General features: G+C 47.8%; 1 protein-coding gene across 1 annotated transcript in view; it reads right to left on the bottom strand.

The window, feature by feature from the left end:
• LOC136587231 (macrophage mannose receptor 1-like) overlaps positions 1–21,225 on the bottom strand; it is a 327,799-nt gene that overhangs the window by 164,874 nt on the left and 141,700 nt on the right. The window contains exons 9-12 of the mRNA XM_066585788.1: positions 20,408–20,440; positions 12,715–12,878; positions 846–910; positions 552–652 (exon numbers count right to left, since the gene is read on the bottom strand). Of these exons, the coding sequence (XP_066441885.1) occupies positions 552–652; positions 846–910; positions 12,715–12,878; positions 20,408–20,440 (363 nt within the window). The remainder of the gene's footprint in view (positions 1–551; positions 653–845; positions 911–12,714; positions 12,879–20,407; positions 20,441–21,225) is intronic.

Below are 21,225 nucleotides of genomic sequence, written 5' to 3'. Positions count from 1 at the left end.
GTCGCAACCTTCAGATTGTGAGTAAGAGCTTAGGACTGCATTTCTGCTGCCTTAGCACTGTGCACCACAAGGGACTCATGCGCCTGCGCATCACCAGATAAATCTGTCTTGTCGCACTCCCTAGAGGACTCTATACACTTTGGGGATAAAACGTAGCTTAATGCCTTCCTCCCTTCCAAATTTAATCACAATCGCTTCAGCAGTTTAGCCGTGAAAAGGTAACAAACAGACGGATAAAGTTACTTTTGCATTTATAATATTAGCAGGGATGTCTGTAGTAGCAATCATAGGTAATCAGTATCATCATCTGTATTTGATCGGTACTTGCCTCTCTTTGCTTTCATTGGTTTTATTTTCTACGGATTTGCACGCCCTATATTGTACTACTTGCCGTCTTATTGGGATGCGCCAATTAATTTAGACATACGATTTGCCAAACATGAAGTATAAGTAAACTCTCCTTTCTCCCATACTGTAATATGCAGGATCTGTACTCGGTAAAGCTGCAAATTCTCACAATGTTTCAATTAGAAATATCATTATAGATTTACCCTGCTCTGTATGCATCTGCGTGCAAAACTCATCATTATTGGCAAAGTCAGGCTGACGTAACGCCCAGGCAACAAATTCAACTGGAGAGCCGTCCATCCACCTAATGACAAATAACGCGGTTAGCATAACATTAGAGCAGAACACACATGCTTATAGGGGAAAGATCAGAAAGCCTTTGCAGTTCCCGATCTGCATCAAGCATGTATACAACAGCTATGTACTGGTATATCGCCGATAAAACATTTATTAACCAAAAATATAAATATTGGCGGCTTTATCTGTTAAGCACCTACTTAAATTCTTTATCCAGTCCTAAACGCAGGCCAATGTAATACGGTTTTTCTGTTTTTGTAAAAATCTAGAAATGAAAATGAGAAGATCAAAGTGAGTAAGGCTCTGTTCGCACCAGCGTCACGGCTGCTCTAATTTGGTTTTTATTTCTTTCAATTCCCTGGATGACGGTGTGTGCTTTATGGGAGCTACACTGAATCTGGCTTAGACAGAAATGTGACCATAAACTAATGTGATTATTTCCATCAAGAGAAACCACGTGATCTTGTAGATACGAGACCTTTTATTGGCTAACAAATATACATGATGTAATAGCGAGCTTGCGAGCCTCTCAGGCTCTTCGTCAGACATAATGTAATAGATCTGAAGAGGAATGAATATTTATACACACTTATAACATACATACTTATGACAGGGCACAGACATGGATGGGATTGGTTTCTTCTATGGTTTTGAGAATATAAATTGATAACAACCTTTAACACGCGGAATACTGGGTTTAATTATTCCCCAGCATTTATGTGTGAATGGGAGGTGTGAGACATTCATTGCACAGATAAGACCCCCATCAACAGTAATTCAGGGACCATAAATTTTTACTCCCTTATCAGTGTCTTGTTAAGGGTGACTACCCACTACAGTTTTTTTTCACTGCAAAATTCACAGCGTTTTTTTTTTCTGCAGGGGTCTATGGGACTTGTAATGTTAAAATCGTGATCGCGTAAAATGGTGATTTACCACAAAATCGCGATTTTAGCTTTACAAGTCCCATAGCCCATACACTCCTGCAGAAAAAAAAAACGCTGCAAATTTCGCAGTGAAAAAAACTGTAGTGGGTAGTCACCCTAAAAATGCTTGTGTACCTCTTGTAGCATTTCTAGCCTGACAACCTCTCCCCCCACCCACCCCCCAACAGTAATTCAGGGACCATAAAACTTTCACTCCGCTATCAGTGCCTAGACAAAAAAAGTTTGTTTGCTGTTGCAGAATTCCTTTTAAGTGTGAACCAATCACATCCATATCTGTGCCTTGTCATAAGTATGTATGTTATAAGTGTGTATAACTATTCATGCCTCTTCAGATCTATTCCATTTTTAGCCGGACAAAGAGCCCGAGAGGTTCGCAAGCTCGCTATTACATCATGTATTTTTGTTAGCCATTAAAAGGTATCATATCTACAAGATTACGTGGTTTCTCTTGCTGGGAACAATCACATTTTGCTCTACTGGCTAACACGGTACCAGATCTTTGTTTTCATTAAACTAATAATAGCTCTCTTATAATAATGGCTCTGCTGACTCTTTCCCAGTCTACACACCAAAGGTCAAAAGTAAGTGTCAGGAAACAGGAAATGTCAGCTTATTGTGTTTGCTTCACTGGGGAGTGTGAAAACTGAAATATTTCAGGATTTATTTTAATATTTGAATAGTCATATAAAAAACCTATGCTATAAACCCGATAGAAAGAATGTGTCATTTTGATACTAAAACTTTAAATGGGTTGACCGAGTTTTAAAAATTAAACTGCAGTAAATGTTATAAAATACTGTGCATTAAAAAAAAATAGATTACTCACCAGTTATATTCCACACCGCTCTAGCACCAAAGGTTCGGTCATCCCTGCTGTTCTTTGTTTCCTGCAGTGATGATGAGGCAGACATCCATGTGACTGGCTTCAACTTTGATGCCAGTATGAGGATAGTGGTTGCGTATAAAATGTCATCACTGCAGGAAGACTAAACAAAGACTTAAACAGTTGAGCAACATTAGTTGTTTTTTTTTTAGAAGATTCAGTGCAGGAATTTATTTTTTTTAATTCTGAGACAACCTCTTTAACGTGTTGCTCTGAGAGCCATCTGGCATGTAGGAATCTGTGCTCACTACACCATCTATTTAATGCATTCAGGGCCAGTTGCACCAATGGTTTGATTAGTGATCAACAAGAGGTGATCGTTGAACAAGTAGTAAAACCTTGCACCAACACTGGGAGCTGCACTTGCAATTAAGACCCGTGTGTGTAGGAATGCTGACAGCATAATGGGCCAGGTTCAAGCACTGCGGACTCTGTTCTATCAACTGTTGATGACCTACCCTGAGGATATGTCATACTGTAAGTAGTATTTGTGCCTGTAAAATCAATTAGTCCATTACGTAAACATGCTGTACGGTGAAGGTGATTACCCTTGGAAGAACTGACCGACAAATTTAAGAAAAGGTTTTCTTGGGTGGTGAAATTACATTCTTGCTTGCTGCTGGGAGCGACCATGTTTTACTATCACCCTGAATGCTGGATCACCTGACTACAGTCACCAATCACCATGCACAGTACATTTTTTCTAAGTTGAACCTTTGATTGCAGATCACCTGAGCTTAGTTTTGCAAATCTTAGATCCAAAAGTGTAGTGCGTTTTGCTTAAGGAAGTATTTGTTGAAAGGCTCTCCAGTGCACAGGCTGCAACTTCACTAGTGTCGTGTTTCAATAAGTGAGACTTACTTTAAAAAAGAGGGAGTCCGGGTGAGTACTCATGGATGCCTCCCTCATGTGGTCCAAGGTGACACAGTGTTATGAACAGATAGTGGAGGAGTACAATAAATAAAGATTTGGGTGAAGTCCAATTTATTGGTAAACACACAAACCACACTGTTACAAATGCATAAGGAGATGAGGCGCAAAGTATATTTCAGAGGCTACGGTGACTCCTTTGTCAAGCACAAGTCATCAACATGTCCTCCCTATATGTAGGAGGTTGGGACAACATTGGTGAAGTCGCACCCTAAGCTGCAGAAGACCTTTTTAACCAATACTTCTCTATTTTTGCTCGAGATATGGGATATTTCGGGATTCTCTATACTTGCTCTCCTCTGGATGTCCCCAAGACAGGGTGTTACCTCTGTCGATGGCTACCCCCATACTTTTAAGTGAACTCAGACTGTGGGCATAACAGCTAACCCTTCCAGGTTGGGTCTTTAATGCCAGATGAGTCCCTCTCCTGTACATTCATATCTATTAACAACATTCCTCACCTCTGGCAGAGGCGCTGTCCTGATTACCTGTTTATTAGGTGTTTTGATTAAATCTAGTTTACAGTTGATCGCAGCTACCTGAATCGGGATCAACATCATGGTTGGTGCAACTGGCCCTCAATCAACTAGCAGGCAGAAACAGAATACTATTTAGAGGTATGTAGTGAATGTATGTAGCTCTAAATGGTTTAAACGTTGTGGATATATTGCAGATCTGCTGTAGTTTTCAGCCTCTGCATTAAAAAAGGATGAAGTCCAGAGTAAAAATCTGCTGCACGACAATTTCCATGCGGATTTAGGGCTGACCTGTTTAAATCTCATCCACTTTGCTGCTATTGTAAATGCTGCAGATTGTCTGCACATAAAATCTAAAGTGCACCGCCCCGTGTAGTCGTACCTTAGGGTGCATTCACACGAGCATGCACAAGCATACGTGAATGCAGGTCCGTACAGCTGTGCTTCCAATGGGGCCGCGGCTGCTGCCAGCGGCCACATTGAACGCAATAGGATTCCTGCAACCCCTGCAGTGATTTTCAAGGAAGGCCTTGAAATATAAGCCCTTCCCTGAAAATCACCTGTGGTGTGTGTAAAAAAAGAAAACAAATTATATATATTATATACACACACACACACTATATATATATATCCACCACTGTCACGTAAAGAATCCCTGCGGGACGTAAAGAATCCCCTGCCACAGCTGTCTGAGCTGTTACAGCTGTGGCACAGGATCGCAATGTTCTCCCATTGCTTTCAATGGGGTCAGCACTTCTGCAATCCCATTACAATCATGGCGGCATGTCACATGACGCTGCGGCGCGTCACGCCGAAGTGTCATGCGGGACCCAGGACGCCGGATCCACAGGTAAGTATGGGGTCTCTGGGGGGCGCCGTGACGGGCTCCGCCGCAGAATTCCAACTGCAGAGCCCGTCAAGGTCGTGTGCAGCCGGCCTTGGGCTACTGTTTGCGTCTTCAAGAACCCCAATGGTCCTTCTTAGGGCCACATCTGACCATGTGCATTACTGTTGTGGCTGCTCGGAGCAGTTTTGCACCATTTTTTTTTTTTTTCATCTTGGGCTCTGCAGACTATTGCGTTCTCAGTCTGCAGTCAATTATACAGAGCATAGGGGCAGTACTGTTGGGCAGGGACAGTGGTAGTGTAGAATCCTGTCAATAAGTACCCCAACTGTCCTTCTTAGGGCTACCTGTGACCGTGTGCATTACTGTTGGGCTAGTGGGAGCAGCTTTACACAAATTTTTTTTCCCATCTTGGGCTGTGCAGGCTATAGCGTTCTCAGTCTGCAGTCAATTATACAGAGCATAGGGACAGTGCTGGTGAGATAGGGACAGTGGTATTGTAGAATCCTGTCAACAAGTACCCCAACGGTCCTTCTTTGGGCTACCTGTGACCGTGTGCATGACGCTATCTAGGCTGTTTGCTTTTTCAAAAAAAATTTTTTTTTAAACTCCTTCTTAGGGCTACCTGTGACCGTGTGCATTTTACTGCATGGCTGCTGGGAGTTTTAGTGGCTCACTATTACCCAGCAAGCCCTTTTTGCAGCCTTGCGTATAATTTTTTTCGGACTGCAGTGTGCGTTACATAACCGCTGTCAGCCTCCAACTGCAGGCCAATAATTGCATAATTATTCAGGCTGCTCTGTGTCTGCTCTATTCGTAATACACCATGCTGAGGGGGAGGGGTAGGCCGAGAGGACGTGACCGTGGACGAGGGCGAGGACGCGGAGGTCCAAATGAGGGTGTGGGCACAGGCCGAGTTCCTGGTCCAGGTGAATCGCAGCCGGCTGCTGCGGGATTAGGAGAGAGGAAAGTTTCTGGGGTCCCCTGTTTCATATCACAATTTTTGGGTCCACGTGGTAGACCTTTATTACAAACTGAGCAGTGTGAGCAGGTCCTGTCGTAGATGGCAGAAAATGCATCCAGCAATGTATCGACCACCCAGTCTTCTAGGCCGTCCACTGCTGCAACTCTGAATCCTCTTACTGCTGCTCCTCTTTCCTCCCAGCCTCTTCACTCCATGAAAATGACACATTCTGATGAGCAGACAGACTCCCAGGAACTGTTCTCGGGCCCCTGCCTTGATTGGCAAAAAATGGTTCCTCTCTCACCTGAGTTTGTTGTGACCCATGCCCAACCTTTGGAAAGTTCCCGGGGTCCGGGTAATGAGGCTGGGGACTTCCGGCAACTGTCTCAAGAGGTTTCAGTGGGTGAGGAGGTCGATGATGATGAGACACAGTTGTCTATCTGTGAGGTAGTAGTAAGGGCAGTAAGTCTGAGGGAGGAGCGCACAGAGGATTCGGAGGAAGAGACACTGGACGATGAGGTGACTGACCCCACCTGGTTCGCTAAGCCAACTGAGGAGAGGTCTTCAGAGGGGGAGACAAGTGCAGCAGCAGGACAGGTTGGAAGAGGCAGTGGGGTGGCCAGGGGTAGAGGCAGGGCCAGAGCGAAGACTCCCCCAACTGTTTCCCAAAGCACCCCCTCACGCCAAGCCACCCTGCAGAGGCCTAGGTCTTCAAAGGTGTGGATGTTTTTCAGTGAGAGCGCCGACGACCGACGAACAGTGGTGTAGAACCTGTGTCACGCCAAGATGAGCCGGGGAGCCACCAGTACCAGCCTCACCAGCATGCACAGGCATATGATGGCCAAGCACCCCACAAGGTGGGACGAAGGCCGTTCACCGCCTCCGGATCGCACCACTGCCTCTCCCCCTGTGCCCCAAACTGCCACTCAGATCCAACCCCCCTCTCAGTACACAGGCACGAGCGCCTCCCGGCCAGCACCCACACCCTCACCTCCACAGTCCTCGGCCCCATACAGCAATGTCTCTCAGCGCAGCATCCAGCTGTCGCTAGCGCAACTGCAAATACGCCGCCAAGCACCCGCACCCTCAAGCAATAAACGTGCACATTGCCAAATTAAATAGCCTGGAGATGCTGCCGTACAGGCTTGTGGAAACGGAGGCTTTTAAAAACATGATGACGGCGGCGGTCCCACGCTACTCGGCCCCCAGTCTCCACTATTTTTCCCCGTGTGCCGTCCGAGTCCTACACCAGCACGTCTCCCGCAACATCAATCGTGCCTTCACCAACGCGGTTACTGCCAAGGTCCACTTAACCACGGACACGTGGACAAGTACTGGCGGACAGGGCCACTATATCTCCCTGACGGCACATTGGGTGAATTTGGTGGAGGCTGGGACCGAGTCAGAGCGTGGGACCTCATACATCCTACCCACACCCAGAATTGTGGGTCCTTCCTCGGTTCTGGTATCTGCGGCGGTCTATGCCACCTCCTCTAAACCCTCCCTCTCCTCTTCCTCCTACGCAACCTCTACTCTCAATTAAGAAATGTGAGCAGCACGTCGCCAGCAGTCAGTGTGGCGCGGCAGCACAGTGGTGGGCAAGCGTCAGCAGGCCATGCTAAAATTACTCAGCCTAGGTGACAAGAGGCACATGGCCCCCGAGCTGTTGCAGGGTCTGATTGAGCAGACCGACCTCTGGCTTTCGCCGCTGAGCCTCCAACCGGGCATGGTCGTGTGTGAAAACGGCCGTAACCTGGTGGCGGCTCTGCAGCTCTGCAGCCTCACACACGTCCCATGCCTGGCCCACGTCTTCAATCTGGTGGTTCAGCGGTTTCTGAAAAACTACCCACACTTGTCAGACCTGCTCGGCAAGGTGCGCCGCGTCTGCGCACATTTCGGCAAGTCCACCACGGATGTTGCCACCCTGCGGACCCTGCAACATTGGTGTAATCTGCACTGGCTGCAGTGCGACGTGCCCACACGGTAAAATTCTACGCTCCAAAGGTTGGCCAGGCTCTATGAGCAGCAATAGTGGAATACCAACTCCAACTTGGGTGGCGTAGTGGGAGTCAGCCTCCCCAATTCTTTACTGAGGAGTGGGCCTGGATGGCAGACATCTGCCAGGTCCTCGGAAACTTTGAGGAGTCTACCCAGATGGTGAGCGGCGATGCTGCAATCATTAGCATCACCATTCCTCTGCTATGCCTGCTGAGAAGTTCACTGCAAAGCATAAAGGCTGACGCTTTGCGGTCAGAACAGGAAATGGGAGAAGAGAGTATGTCGCTTGATAGTCAGAGCACCCTCATGTCTATATCTCAGCGCGTTTTGGAGGAGGAGGAGACAGCTGGGCCCACTGCAAAGGGTACCCATGCTGCTTGCCTCCCATCTGTTCAGCGTTTATGGCCTGTGGAGGCGGAGGAGGAGGAGGATCCGGAAAGTGATCTTCCTAGTGAGGACAGCAATGTGTTGCGTACAGGTACACTGGCACACATGGCTGACTTCATGTTAGGCTGCCTTTCTCATGACCCTCGCGTTAGACGCATTCTGGCCACTACGGATTACTGGGTGTACACCCTTCTCGACCCCCGGTATAAGGAGAACTTTTCCACTCTCATTCCCGAAGAGGAAAGGGGTACGAGAGTAATGCAATACCACAGAGCCCTGGTGGACAAACTGATGGTAAACTTCCCATCTGACAGCGCTAGTGGCAGAAGGCGCAGTTCCGAGGGCCAAGTAGCAGGAGAGGCGCAGAGATCAGGCAGCATGTTCAGTGCAGGCCAGGGAACACTCTCCAAGGCCTTTGCCAGCTTTATGGCTCCCCAGCAAACCTGCGTCACCACTCCCCAGTCAAGGCTGAGTCGGAGGGAGCACTGTAAAAAGATGGTGAGGGAGTACGTAGCCGATCGTACCACCGTCCTCTGTGATGCCTCTGCTCCATACAACTATTGGGTGTCAAAGCTGGACACGTGGTACGAACTTGCGCTGTATGCCCTGGAGGTGCTGGCTTGCCCTGCCGCTAGCGTCTTGTCAGAGAGGGTGTTTAGTGCAGCTGGGGGAATCATCACAGACAAGCATACCCGCCTGTCAACTGCCAGTGCCAACATGCTTACACTTATAAAGATGAACAAAGCCTAGATTTCCCCAGGCTTCTCTTCTCCACCGGCGGAGAGCAGCGGAACCGAAAGATTCTTTTAGTTGCAACCGCAGATAAAAGCACTCTTCTCTATCACCGGTAAAACGGGGCATTTAGCTTTGTCAATCTGTCTCTGACATTAGTCCTCTTCCTGCTACTCCTCCTCCAGAAACAACATGTCATCTCGCTGAACTGCCAATTTTTCTGTAGCTCAAAAGACTCATCTACATCTACCAATGTTTTTACAATTTTTCTAAGTTTCAAAAGTATTGAGACTGTAACATGAATCAATTTTTTTCAACAGGGCTGCCTCCAGGCTCTGTTACAAATTAAGCAACAGTCAGCTGTATCTTTAAAAAAATGTTTATGGGTTTCACCTGCCCTCTCGGTTGATAAATTTTTCAGAGGTACACTTGTACTCTTGGTACACTAATTTTTGGGGCCCACGCCTACACTCTTATCCAACTAATTTTTCCGGCCTTCGCCTACGCTCATGGTATCCCAATGTTTCAGAGGTTGGCCTACACTATTACTACAGAAATTTTACTGGGGTCTTCCTGCCTGCTTACACTTCTGCTACAAGAAAGTTACAGAGGTCTGCCTATACTGCTGCCACTTACATGTTACAGGGGTCTGCCTATACTGCTGCCACTTACATGTTACAGTGCTCTGCCTATACTTCTGCCACATAAATCCTACAGGGGTCTTCCTATACTGCTGCCACAAGGATGTTACTGGGGTCTGCCTATACTGCTGCCCCGTTAATTTTACAGGGGTTTGCCTATACTGCTGCCACAAGGATGTTACTGGGGTCTGCCAATACTGCTGCCACATTAATGTTACAGGGGTCTGCCTATACTTCTGCTACAGAAATGTCACTGGGATCTGTCTATAGTGTTACTACAGAAAGGTTACAGGGGTCTGCGTATACTTCTGCTACAAAAATGTTACTGGGGTCTGCCTATACTGCTGCCACACAAATTTTACAGGGGTCTGCCTATACTTCTACTACAGAAATGGTGCTGGGGTCTTCCTATACTGCTGCTATAGAACTGATACTGGGGTCTGCCTATACTGCTGCTACATAAATGTTACTGGGGTCTGCCTATACTTCTGCCACATAAACGTTACAGGGCGTCTGCTTATACTGCTGCTACAGAAATGTTACTGGGGTCTGCTTATACTTCTACTACAGACATGTTACACGTGCCTGCCTATGCTTCTGCTACATAAATGTTACAGGGGTCTGCTTTACTGCTGCTACAGAAATGTTACAGGGATCTGCCTATACTGCTGCTACATAAATGTTACTGGGGTCTGCCTATACTGTTACTACAGAAATGTTACTCGGCTCTGTCTACACTGTTACAACAGAAATGTTACTGGGGTCTGTCTATACTGTTACTACTGAAATGTTACAAACACTGGGCTCTGCCTGTACTGCTGCTACTGAAAAGTTACAGGGGTCTGCATATACTGCTGCTACTGAAATGTTACAGGGGTCTGCCTATACTGCTGCTACATAAATGTTACAGGGGTCTGCCTATACTTCTGCTAATGAAATGTTACTGGGTTCTGTCTATACTGTTAATACAGAAATGTTAATGGGGTCTCCCTAGACTTCTGCAACATAACTGTTACTGGGGTCAGCTTATACCTTTGCTACAGGAATATTACAGGGGTCTGTGTATACTATGGGTGCACTAAGTCTTCTCATCGCGGTGTTCTACCTATCTGGCACCAAAAAAACACCAGACTGACTAGGGCATGGATTGTGGGCCGAGGCAAACATGTATTTCCTCTTACGTAACCTCAGCTATCCGGGGCACTGCAATGGGATTTCTTTATGTACCGTCTGTGTGTACCTGCTAGCCACCCATGCTGTGGGTGCACATAGACTTGCCATAGCAGAGTTGTACCTGCCTTGTACTTTAAAAAAAAAAAGAGAATGTCTAGGGCATGGAGTGTGGGCTGCAGCCAACATGTATTTCCTCTTACGTAACCTCAGCTATCTGGGGCACTACAATGGGATTTCTTTATGTACCGTCTGTGGGTTCCTGCTAGCCACCCATGCTGCGGGTGCACACAGACTATCCATTGAGGTGTTTTACCTGTCTGTCCCCAAAACACTGACAGACTTAGGTAGGGTGCAGAGTGCAGATGGTTTACCCCTTGTGTTGTCGATGAGGTATCAGACACCCAAACAGAATGAGTAGTGTGTGGACACATGGATTCCCCATTGCTATGTCACTCGCAGCACCTTGGGACACACAAGGTGTTTGCTGGGACAGAGGCTGACCCAGGGCCCGCTCACATACTTCCCACACTGAGTATTGCTGCATTGTGGAGATGTGTAGAAGCGCTAGGCTGGCAGCGGAGTACCCTTTATGCCCACGTTTTCAGCTCCTGACGGAGGTGGCACAAGATTGGAATGCAGATGGAATGTCAATCTATTATCAATTCTTGGGCAGCATGTAACCCAGGAGAAGAGGCAGCGGTGTGACCCGTAGGCAGTGATTGTGCTTGGTTGCAGGTAGTGTGGTGTTTAGCTAAGGTGTGCCTTGCTAATGAGGGTTTGTCCCAAGTAAAAATTGTTGGTGGTGGGGGGGGAACTCTTGCCGCTATTGTGGCTTAATAGTGAGACCTGGGAACCTGAGATGCAGCCCAGCATGTTGCCCCTCACCTGCCCTATCCGTTTCTGTGTCGTTTCCATCACTTTCGCAGGTTTTGCAGATTTTCACAAATGAAAACCTTAGCGGAGCATGGGTGATATACAAAAATGCTCGAGTCGCCCATTGACTTCAATTGGGTTCGTTACTCGAAACGATCCCTCGAGCATCGCCGTAAGCTCGACTCGAGCAATGAGCACCCGAGCATTTTGGTGCTCGCTCATTTCTAGCTGCCTGTGATTGGTTACAGCACTCAGCCAATTACAGGCAGCTCTAGGCCATTCATAGAATTCTGGTAGCTGAGGAGAGGTGAGTATATATATATTTTTTACTTTTAACACATTCTAAGGATGATTTTTAAGGGAAGGGCTTATATTTAAAGCCCTTCCCCGAAAATCTTTGCAGGGCTTACCTGCAGCCCATTGCTTTCAATGGGACTGCAGAAGTGCTAGTCCCATTGAAAGCAATGGAAGAACATTGCAATCCTCTGCCACAGCTGTCACAGCTGTGGCAGGGGATTCTTTACTCCCTGCGGAGCTGTGACAGATGGCAGGGGATTCTTTACAGTGCTGTCACAGTGTTCAGTGACAAGGGGACTCCCCGCTGGGGAATACTGATGTGCACCACAGGCCTATGGTGCACGCATGTCCTATGTTTTGCAGCTACGTGCGTTTGCACGCCTGTAAAGCACGGACATGTGAACACACTGTAGGGAACCAATGGTTCTAACAGGTACATGTTTTTGTGTGGACAATTGTAAGCACATAAACTCGCTCATGTGAGTCCACTGTTATATACATCTTTCGCAAATTTTCATAAAAGCTGGTTAGATTGGATAACTGTATAGTTTATCTAACGTAGCTTCAGTGTCCCAATAGTAATATCCAGATTAAAAGCAGCATAAAGATCAAGAAAAGTTTTTCTGCTGAAGATATTGGCAAGGGGGCGGGATCAGAACAAATTGGAGTATTTCACATTTAATGAATGAACTTTCTTTAGCAGAAACTGAAGAATCCCCAAGTATTTTTTGGTCACCCAACAGTCAGGATAAAACCACTGGTTACCCTAACTGGTGCCTGACCTCACTGTCTCTCTATGGGGAAATAGTTGGGCAACAATCAAAGTCCGTTACGGTTGGAATTTTATGTCAACTGCTGTGTGATCTGAAGTCGCCGTGGGCCCCTAGGCTAAAGTAAAAAAAAATAGTAGTATTCTGGACTTACGTATTTCCAAAGGAATTTCCGCTCAGATTCACTGTTAATGGTGACAAGATGGGAAGAACTTCTTCTACAGAATTCTTGTGCTTTCTCCATCGGCATTTGATCTTCGCTAATATAGTATTGGCTGTCATTATAGATTAGCCAACCGTCATGTGTAAAGTTATATGCTGTGATGTAAAGAGGATACAAATACTTCATTATTACACGCAAGTGAGAAGGACTGATGCAAATGGCGCATAAAATGATACAACAGCAGCATGGCAGGACGGGTAATTAATTGTTATCAATCATTATTCTACGGTGAACTCAATATACCTCTGATATTCAATCTCCCCATCACACTGTTTGACATCTCATTGGGTTCACTATATGTTTACATACATGTTATTTATTTATTGAGCCTGGGTCTGGAGTCGGTATCAGTTTAGGGGGACTGTATTAGTCTTTATTAGTTTTGGGGGTCTGAGTCTAGATCTGTATTAGTTTAGGGAACATAGTCGGGTATCTGTCTTAATGTACAGAGTTTGGGCTCTATATTCATTTAGGGGGTCTGTATTTATTTAGGCGTCTATAGTTAGAGGGTTTGGTCTGGGGTTTAGGCTGCTTTGTGTTGTACATATTATTGAACTGGTCCACAGACCAGATCAGTCTATATTTAAGGTGCGCTCACAGATTGCCGATTTGCTGTCGATTTTGTTGTCTATTTTGTTGCAGAGCTGCAGAAGATTGCACCATTTAAATTGGAATGCAATTGAAAGTGTGAAATCTGCTGCAAATCAGTAAGGCTGACTTCACATGGGCGAGCGCGATGTGTATAGTACCCCAGAATTTGGGGTCCCAAAGCCCATTTAACACTGGATCAGCTAAATTGCGTATAATAAAGGAAAAACTGGGAAAATTATGTGAAATGTATGTTAAATTATGAAGCAACAATAATGTCTGGTTTACTAGGGGTTAATTCCTAATGTATAATATTCACATTTGCTAGCTCTGTATGATTAGGCAGAATTTCAGCTAATTCTCTGTCACTAGTGTCAGTCATCCTTAGATAGCTTGGGCATTAGAGAGTTAGTTGGGACCTTGCTTAGGACTGGGTGACACAGAGATTATAAAAGCGAGAGAAAGGGTGGAGTTAGAGGGTTAGAAGGAGAAGGGTTTTTAGGAGGAGAAGGAGGAGAAGAGTTGGTGAGAGGTAATGGAAGGAGCCAGAGAATGGAGAGATGAAGAAAAGGAAGAAAAAGAAGAGAGTGGTCTGAGGTGGGGGAAAGTGAAATGAGTGTCAGAGAAGCTTTTTTACAATCTTGCCCAGAGGAACCGATTCCAGGGTAGATCCCCCTGTCAGCTGGAAGGAACCCAGACACCGCAACTGTGAATTTAACTTGTCCCTGCACATCCAGGAATCAGAGTGTCTACATGAGAGCTTATACTGTTCCCCTCATTCCTCCACCAATAACCTCCTAGTCCAGTAACCACTTAAAATTAGTCCGTCAGCCCCATCTCCTTCTTCAGAAACGAATCAAGGAATTTCTGAATGTAATTTGATTAGAGATGAGCGAGCACCAAAATGCTCGGGTGCTCATTACTCGGTACGAATATTTCGCGATGCTCGAGGGTTCGTTTCGAATAATGAACCCCATTGAAGTCAATGGGCGACCCGAGCATTTTTGTATATCGCTGATGCTCGCTAAGGTTTTCATTTGTGAAAATCTGGGCAATTCAAGAAAGTGATGGGAACGACACAGCAACGGATAGGGCAGGCGAGGGGCTACATGTTGGGCTGCATCTCAAGTTCACAGGTCCACTATTAAGCCACAATAGCGGCAAGAGTGCCCCCCCCCCTCCCAACAATTTTTACTTCTGAAAAGCCCTCATTAGCAATGCATACCTTAGCTAAGCACCACACTACCTCGAACAAAGCACAATCACTGCCTGCATGACACTCCGCTGCCACTTCTCCTGGGTTACATGCTGCCCAACCCCCCCCCCCCCCCCTGCACGACCCAGTGTCCACAGCGCACACCAAATTGTCCCTGCGCAGCCTTCAGCTGCCCTCATGCCACGCCACCCTCATGTCTATTTATAAGTGCTACTGCCATGAGGAGGAACCGCAGGCACACACTGCAGAGGGTTGGCACGGCTAGGCAGCGACCCTCTTTAAAAGGGGCGGGGCGATAGCCCACAATGCTGTACAGAAGCAATGAGAAATAGAATCCTGTGCCACCGCCATCAGGAGCTGCACACGTGGGCATAGCAATGAGGAACCTATGTGCCACACACTATTCATTCTGTCAAGGTGTCTGCATGCCCCAGTCAGACCGCGTTTTTTTATAAATAGTCACAGGTAGGTACAACTCCACAATGGGAATTCCGTGTGCACCCACAGCATGGGTGGCTCCCAGGAACCCATCGGCTGTACACAAATGTATCCCACTGAAGTGCCCTGGACAGCAGAGCTAGCGTCAGATGAAATGCAGGTGGGCTTCGGCCCACACTGCATGCCCCAACCTGATCGGGCTTTTTAATTCATAGACACAGGCAGGTACAACTCCCTATTGTGAAGTCCCTGTGGACCGACAGCATGGGTGGGTGCCAGGAAGCCACCGGCGGCACATAAATATATCCCATTGCATTGCCCATCACAGCTGAGGTAGTGTGATGTTTAATGCAGGTGGGCTTCGGCCCACACTGCATGCCCCAGTCAGACTGGGGTTCTTTACAAGTGGACACATGTAGTTACAACTCCATGTGGACCGACAGCATGGGTGGGTGCCAGGAAGCCACCGGCGGTGCATAAATATATCCCATTGCAGTGCCCAGCACAGCTGAGGTAATGTGATGTTTAATGCAGGTGGGCTTCGGCCCACACTGCATGCCCCAGTCAGACTGGGGTTCTTTAGAAGTGGACACATGTAGTTACAACTCCGTGTGGACCGACAGCATGGGTGGGTGCCAGGAAGCCACCGGCGGTACATAAATATATCCCATTGCAGTGCCCAGCACAGCTGAGGTAACGTCAGCTGTAATGCAGGTGGGCAAAAAATTAATTGGATTACACTGTAGGCGAGGGCCCCAAAAAATTGGTGTACCAACAGTACTAATGTACCTCAGAAAAATTGCCCATGCCCAACCAAGAGGGCAGGTGAAACCCATTATTCGCTTTGGTTAATGTGGCTTAATTGGTAACTAGGCCAGGAGGCAGCCCAGTTTAAATAAAAATTGGGTCACGTGGAAGTTTCAACGCTTTAATGAGCATTGAAACGTATAAAAATTGTTTAGAAAAATTATATGACTGAGCCTTGTGGCCCTAAGAAAAATTGCCCGTTCGGCGTGATTACGTGAGGTTTCAGGAAGAGGAGCAGGAGGAGGAGGATGAATACTATACACAGATTGATGAAGCAAAAATGTCCCCGTTTTGAACATGAAGTCCGCCATGTGTGCCAGAGTACCTGTACGCAACACATGGCTGTCCTCCTCCTCCTCCTCAGGCCATACACGCTGAAACGATGACAGGCAAGCAGCATGGGTACCCTCAGCAGTGGGCCAAGCTGTCTCTTCCCCCTCCTCCTCATCCTCCGCATGCTCCTCCTCCTCAACGCGCTGAGATATAGACAGGAGGGTGCTCTGACTATCCAGCGACATACTGTCTTCCCCCGGCTCTGTTTCCGAGTGCAAAGCGTCTGACTTTATGCTTTGCAGGGAACTTCTCAAGAGGCATAGCAGAGGAATGGTGACGCTAATGATTGCAGCATCGCCGCTCACCATCTGGGTAGACTCCTCAAAGTTTCCAAGGACCTGGCAGATGTCTGCCAACCAGGCCCACTCTTCTGTAAAGAATTGAGGAGGCTGACTCCCACTGCGCCGTCCATGTTGGAGTTGGTATTCCACTATAGCTCTACGCTGCTCATAGAGCCTGGCCAACATGTGGAGCGTAGAGTTCCACCATGTGGGCACGTCGCACAGCAGTCGGTGCACTGGCAGATGAAACCGATGTTGCAGGGTGCGCAGGGTGGCAGCGTCCATGTAGGACTTGTGGAAATGTGCGCAGAGCCGGCGCACCTTTCCGAGCAGGTCTGACAAGCATGGGTAGCTTTTCAGAAAGAGCTGAACCACCAAATTAAAGACGTGGGCCAGGCATGGCACGTGCATGAGGCTGCCGAGCTGCAAAGCTGCCACCAGGTTACGGCCGTTGTCACACACGACCATGCCCGGTTGGAGGCTCAGCGGCGCAAGCCAGCGGTCGGTCTGCTCTGTCAGACCCTGCAGCAGTTTGTGGGCCGTGTGCCTCTTATCTCCTAAGCTGAGTAGTTTCAGCACGGCCTGCTGACGCTTGCCCACCGCTGTGCTGCCACGCCGTGCGACACCGACTGCTGCCGACGTGCTGCTGACACATCTTGATTGCGAGACAGAGGTTGCGTAGGAGGAGGAGGAGGGTGGTTTAGTGGAGGAAGCATACACCGCCTCAGATACCAGCACCGAGCTGGGGCCCGCAATTCTGGGGGTGGGTAGGACGTGAGCGGTCCCAGGCTCTGACTCTGTCCCAGCCTCCACTAAATTCACCCAATGTGCCGTCAGGGAGATATAGTGGCCCTGCCCGCCTGTGCTTGTCCACGTGTCCGTTGTTAAGTGGACCTTGGCAGTAACCGCATTGGTGAGGGCGCGTACAATGTTGCGGGAGACGTGGTCGTGCAGGCCTGGGACGGCACATCGGGAAAAGTAGTGGCGACTGGGAACTGAGTAGCGTGGGGCCGCCGCCGCCATTATACTTTTGAAAGCCTCTGTTTCCACAACCCTATACGGCAGCATCTCCAGGCTGATAAATTTGGCAATGTGCATGTTTAACGCTTGTGCGTGCGGGTGCGTGGCGGCGTACTTGCGCTCCAACACTTGCGCTAGCGACGGCTGGACGGTGCGCTGACAGACATTGGTGGATGGGGCCGAGGACAGCGGAGCTGAGGGTGTGGGTGCAGGCCAGGAGACGGTAGTGCCTGTGTCCTGAGAGGGGGGTTGGATCTCAGTGGCAGGTTGGGGCACAGGGGGAGAGGCAGTGGTGCAAACCGGAGGTGGTGAACGGCCTTCGTCCCACCTTGTGGGGTGCTTGGCCATCATATGTCTGCGCATGCTGGTGAGGCTGGTGGTGGTGGCGGCTCCCCGGCTGATCTTGGTGCGACACAGATTGCACACCACTGTTCGTCGGTCGTCTGCACTCTCAGTGAAAAACTGCCAGACCTTTGAGCACCTCGGCCTCTGCAGGGTGGCATGGCGCGAAGGGGCGCTTTGGGAAACAGGTGGTGGATTATTCGGTCTGGCCCTGCCTCTACCCCTGGCCACCGCACTGCCTCTTCCAACCTGACCTGCTGCTGCCCTTGCCTCCCCCTCTGAAGACCTGTCCTCAGTAGGCGTAGCAAACCAGGTGGGGTCAGTCACCTCATCGTCCTGCTGCTCTTCCTCCGAATCCTCTGTGCGCTCCTCCCTTGGACTTACTCCAATTACTACTACCTGACTGATAGACAACTGTGTCTCATCGTCATCGTCCTCCTCACCCACTGAAAGCTCTTGAGACAGTTGCCGGAAGTCCCCAGCCTCATCCCCCGGACCCCGGGAACTTTCCAAAGGTTGGGCATCGGTCACGACAAACTCCTCCAGTGCGAGAGGATTCGAAACCATTGCTGCCCATTCTGGGCAGGGGCCCGAGAACAGTTCCTGGGAGTCTACCTGCTCCTCAGAATGTGTCATTGTAATGGAGTGAGGAGGCTGGGAGGAAGGAGGAGCGGCAGCTAGAGGATTCTGAGTTGCAGCAGTGGACGACACAGAACTCTGGGTGGTCGATAGATTGCTGGATGCACTTTGTGCCATCCACGACAGGACCTGCTCACACTACTCATTTTCTAATAAAGGTCTACCGCGTGGACCCATTAATTGTGAGATGAATGTGGGGACACCAGAAGCGTGCCTCTCTCCTAATCCCGCAGCAGTCGGCTGCGATACACCTGGATCAGGAGCTCGGCCTGTGCCCACACCCTGACTTGGGCCTCCGCGTCCTCGCCCATGTCCACGTCCTCTAGGCCTACCCCTACCCCTCAGCATAGTGTATTACCAGTAGTGCAGAAACAGAACGCTGTAATTAAATGTGCCGCTTATTGGCCTGTGGTTGGAGGCTGACTTCGCTTACGGGACGCACAGCAGAGCCAGGAAATAATTTAGCGCAAGCCTGCTGTAACACTTAGCTGGCTGCGTATGAATTTGGACAACTACCCTCAGCAGAGACCCAGTACACTGAGGACGGTCACAGGCAGCCCAAATAGAATTTTTTTCCCAAAAGTTTTTGGAAAGGCCCACTGCCTATATTCAAGAAATATGTCTTCTGTCCCTCCCTCACCACCACTACTGGCCCTGGACTATGTATAATTACTGCAGGGCGCAATGCTCTGCACGGCCCATATACAAAAAAAAAAAAAAATGTGCAACACTGCAAAAAGCAGCCTCCACACTACTGCACACGGTTAGATGTGGCCCTAAGAAGCACCGTTGGGGTTCTTGAAGCCTAAAATACTCCTAACACTCTCCCTACAGCAGCTCCAGCATCAGCAGCACTTTCCCTGAGCTATGTCTGAATGCATCTGTTGCGAGCCGCGGGAGGGGCCGATTTATATACTCGGGTGACACCTGATCTCGCCAGCCACTCACAGCAGGGGGGTGGTATAGGGCTTGAACGTCGCAGGGGGAAGTTGTAATGCCTTCCCTGTCTTTCTATTGGCCAGAAAAGCGCGCTAACGTCTCAGAGATGAAAGTGAAAGTAACTTGAACATCGCGTGGTGCTCGTTTCGAATAACGAGCATCTCGAACACGCTAATACTCGAACGAGCATCAAGCTCGGACGAGTACGTTCGCTCATCTCTAAATTTGATGTGTTCAAGAAATGGCTAAAGACTTTTCTATTTGCTATAAGAAAAGTGTGAACATTGCACTCCAACCCAGAGTCTCAGTAAACTGTGTGCCTTCGGTTTTACTGCTACCTTTCTGGACGGGTTTCTTATTTCATCACAAACCCGCATGCAATCTAAAGGCACTGGCATCACAAAGAATTTATGATTTACTAATTGCTTTAGTCAAGAACCCCTTTGAAATCCCATCTGCCTCATGAACTACCCCTGTAGGCAGAGTAGCCACCACCATGACTAGGCCAGAATTGGCACACCCACTGGAGCTACTCCCGCCAACTCCTGCTCGATGCATATAGGGCCGTGAATCATGGCCCCATTTTGAGCTCCCCATCATGTGAATTCCCCATGGATGCGAGCCGTTTTTATGTCAAAACAGCCCTGCATCACTTTGGGGATGGAGTGATTCTCTGCCGTGGCTATTAGCCATGGCGGAGGATCACAAAATTTGTCCCATTGTTTCCAATGGGAGACATTGCATTGCATGCACCTAGCATGTGGTGAGATGCTGCCACCTGCCCCATTGAGAACAATGGGCACTGCGATGCAAGAGCACACAGAAAGATAGAACAATGCCGCAATTTGTTCCTGTATTGGATTGGGGTAGCATGCAGGAAACATCGATCATGTGTATGACCCCATTCAGAAGAATGGAGTTCTTTTTATGTGAGATTTGCAACGCACAAATCTATGTGCATTTTTTTTTCTCCCCACCCATGTGGAAGCAGCCTTAAAAAGAAAATAAAATAATTCCTCACCAACAGGTTTTGGTTCTTCCTTCAGTACAGCTCCTAGAAACAAGAAGAATAAGTAATAGTTTCATCAGGAAATGCCGTGTATCAATCTAACAACTTTATTAGCACAATGATAAGGTGAAACCTTCAAATTAGCTCTACAGCCCACTTTGCCTTCTTGCTTCCTTTCTCTAACTCAATCATAAAGCATTTAGCCAAATGGTAACCAGTTTCACATAAAGACCGATACAAAGAGGGGTAAATGCCCCGCTGTGAATCAACCTCCCAAGAGAGAGGGAGATAAATCCCTCATATGACAACATTTAACATTGGCCATCAGTATGGGATTCTGTTGGCATTCCATCATTTCTGGATCTGGCTATTCCACATCGTGTATTTGTTTTGGAGGGAAATATTCTTTAATGATCTCACTAAAGATCCAATTCTCTTTAGTTTGGGTTCAAATATTGTGTTTTCAAAAAAAGCGCTGCGTTGTTTTTGCTACATGAAGGTCAAAAGCGAAATATAGAACTCACCAAAAACAATGTTTTTTTCTTCTTTGTAGCATATTTCTTTCTTTTTGCTGCATTTTTCTTTTTAATCACTGGAGTTTTTTTTATTCAAAATGCAGCATATTGCATGTATGCTATTTTTTCTGAGGTTTATATTTAAAACATGAGAAATGCATGGAAAAAAGTATATTTAAAAAAGGTACAAAAGGGGGCGTGGCCTGGACGGAGCCAATGGCAGACATGTTCTGAACAGCTCTGTCACTAAAATCAGCCATAAGCAACACAAAGCAAGCAGAGACTGCTAATTTTCACTCCAACTGACAGGGGAAG

This window comes from Eleutherodactylus coqui, chromosome 12 (genome assembly GCF_035609145.1).
Source record: "Eleutherodactylus coqui strain aEleCoq1 chromosome 12, aEleCoq1.hap1, whole genome shotgun sequence".
Lineage (NCBI taxonomy): Eukaryota > Metazoa > Chordata > Amphibia > Anura > Eleutherodactylidae > Eleutherodactylus > Eleutherodactylus coqui.
This window is presented reverse-complemented; position numbering and strand designations above follow the sequence as displayed.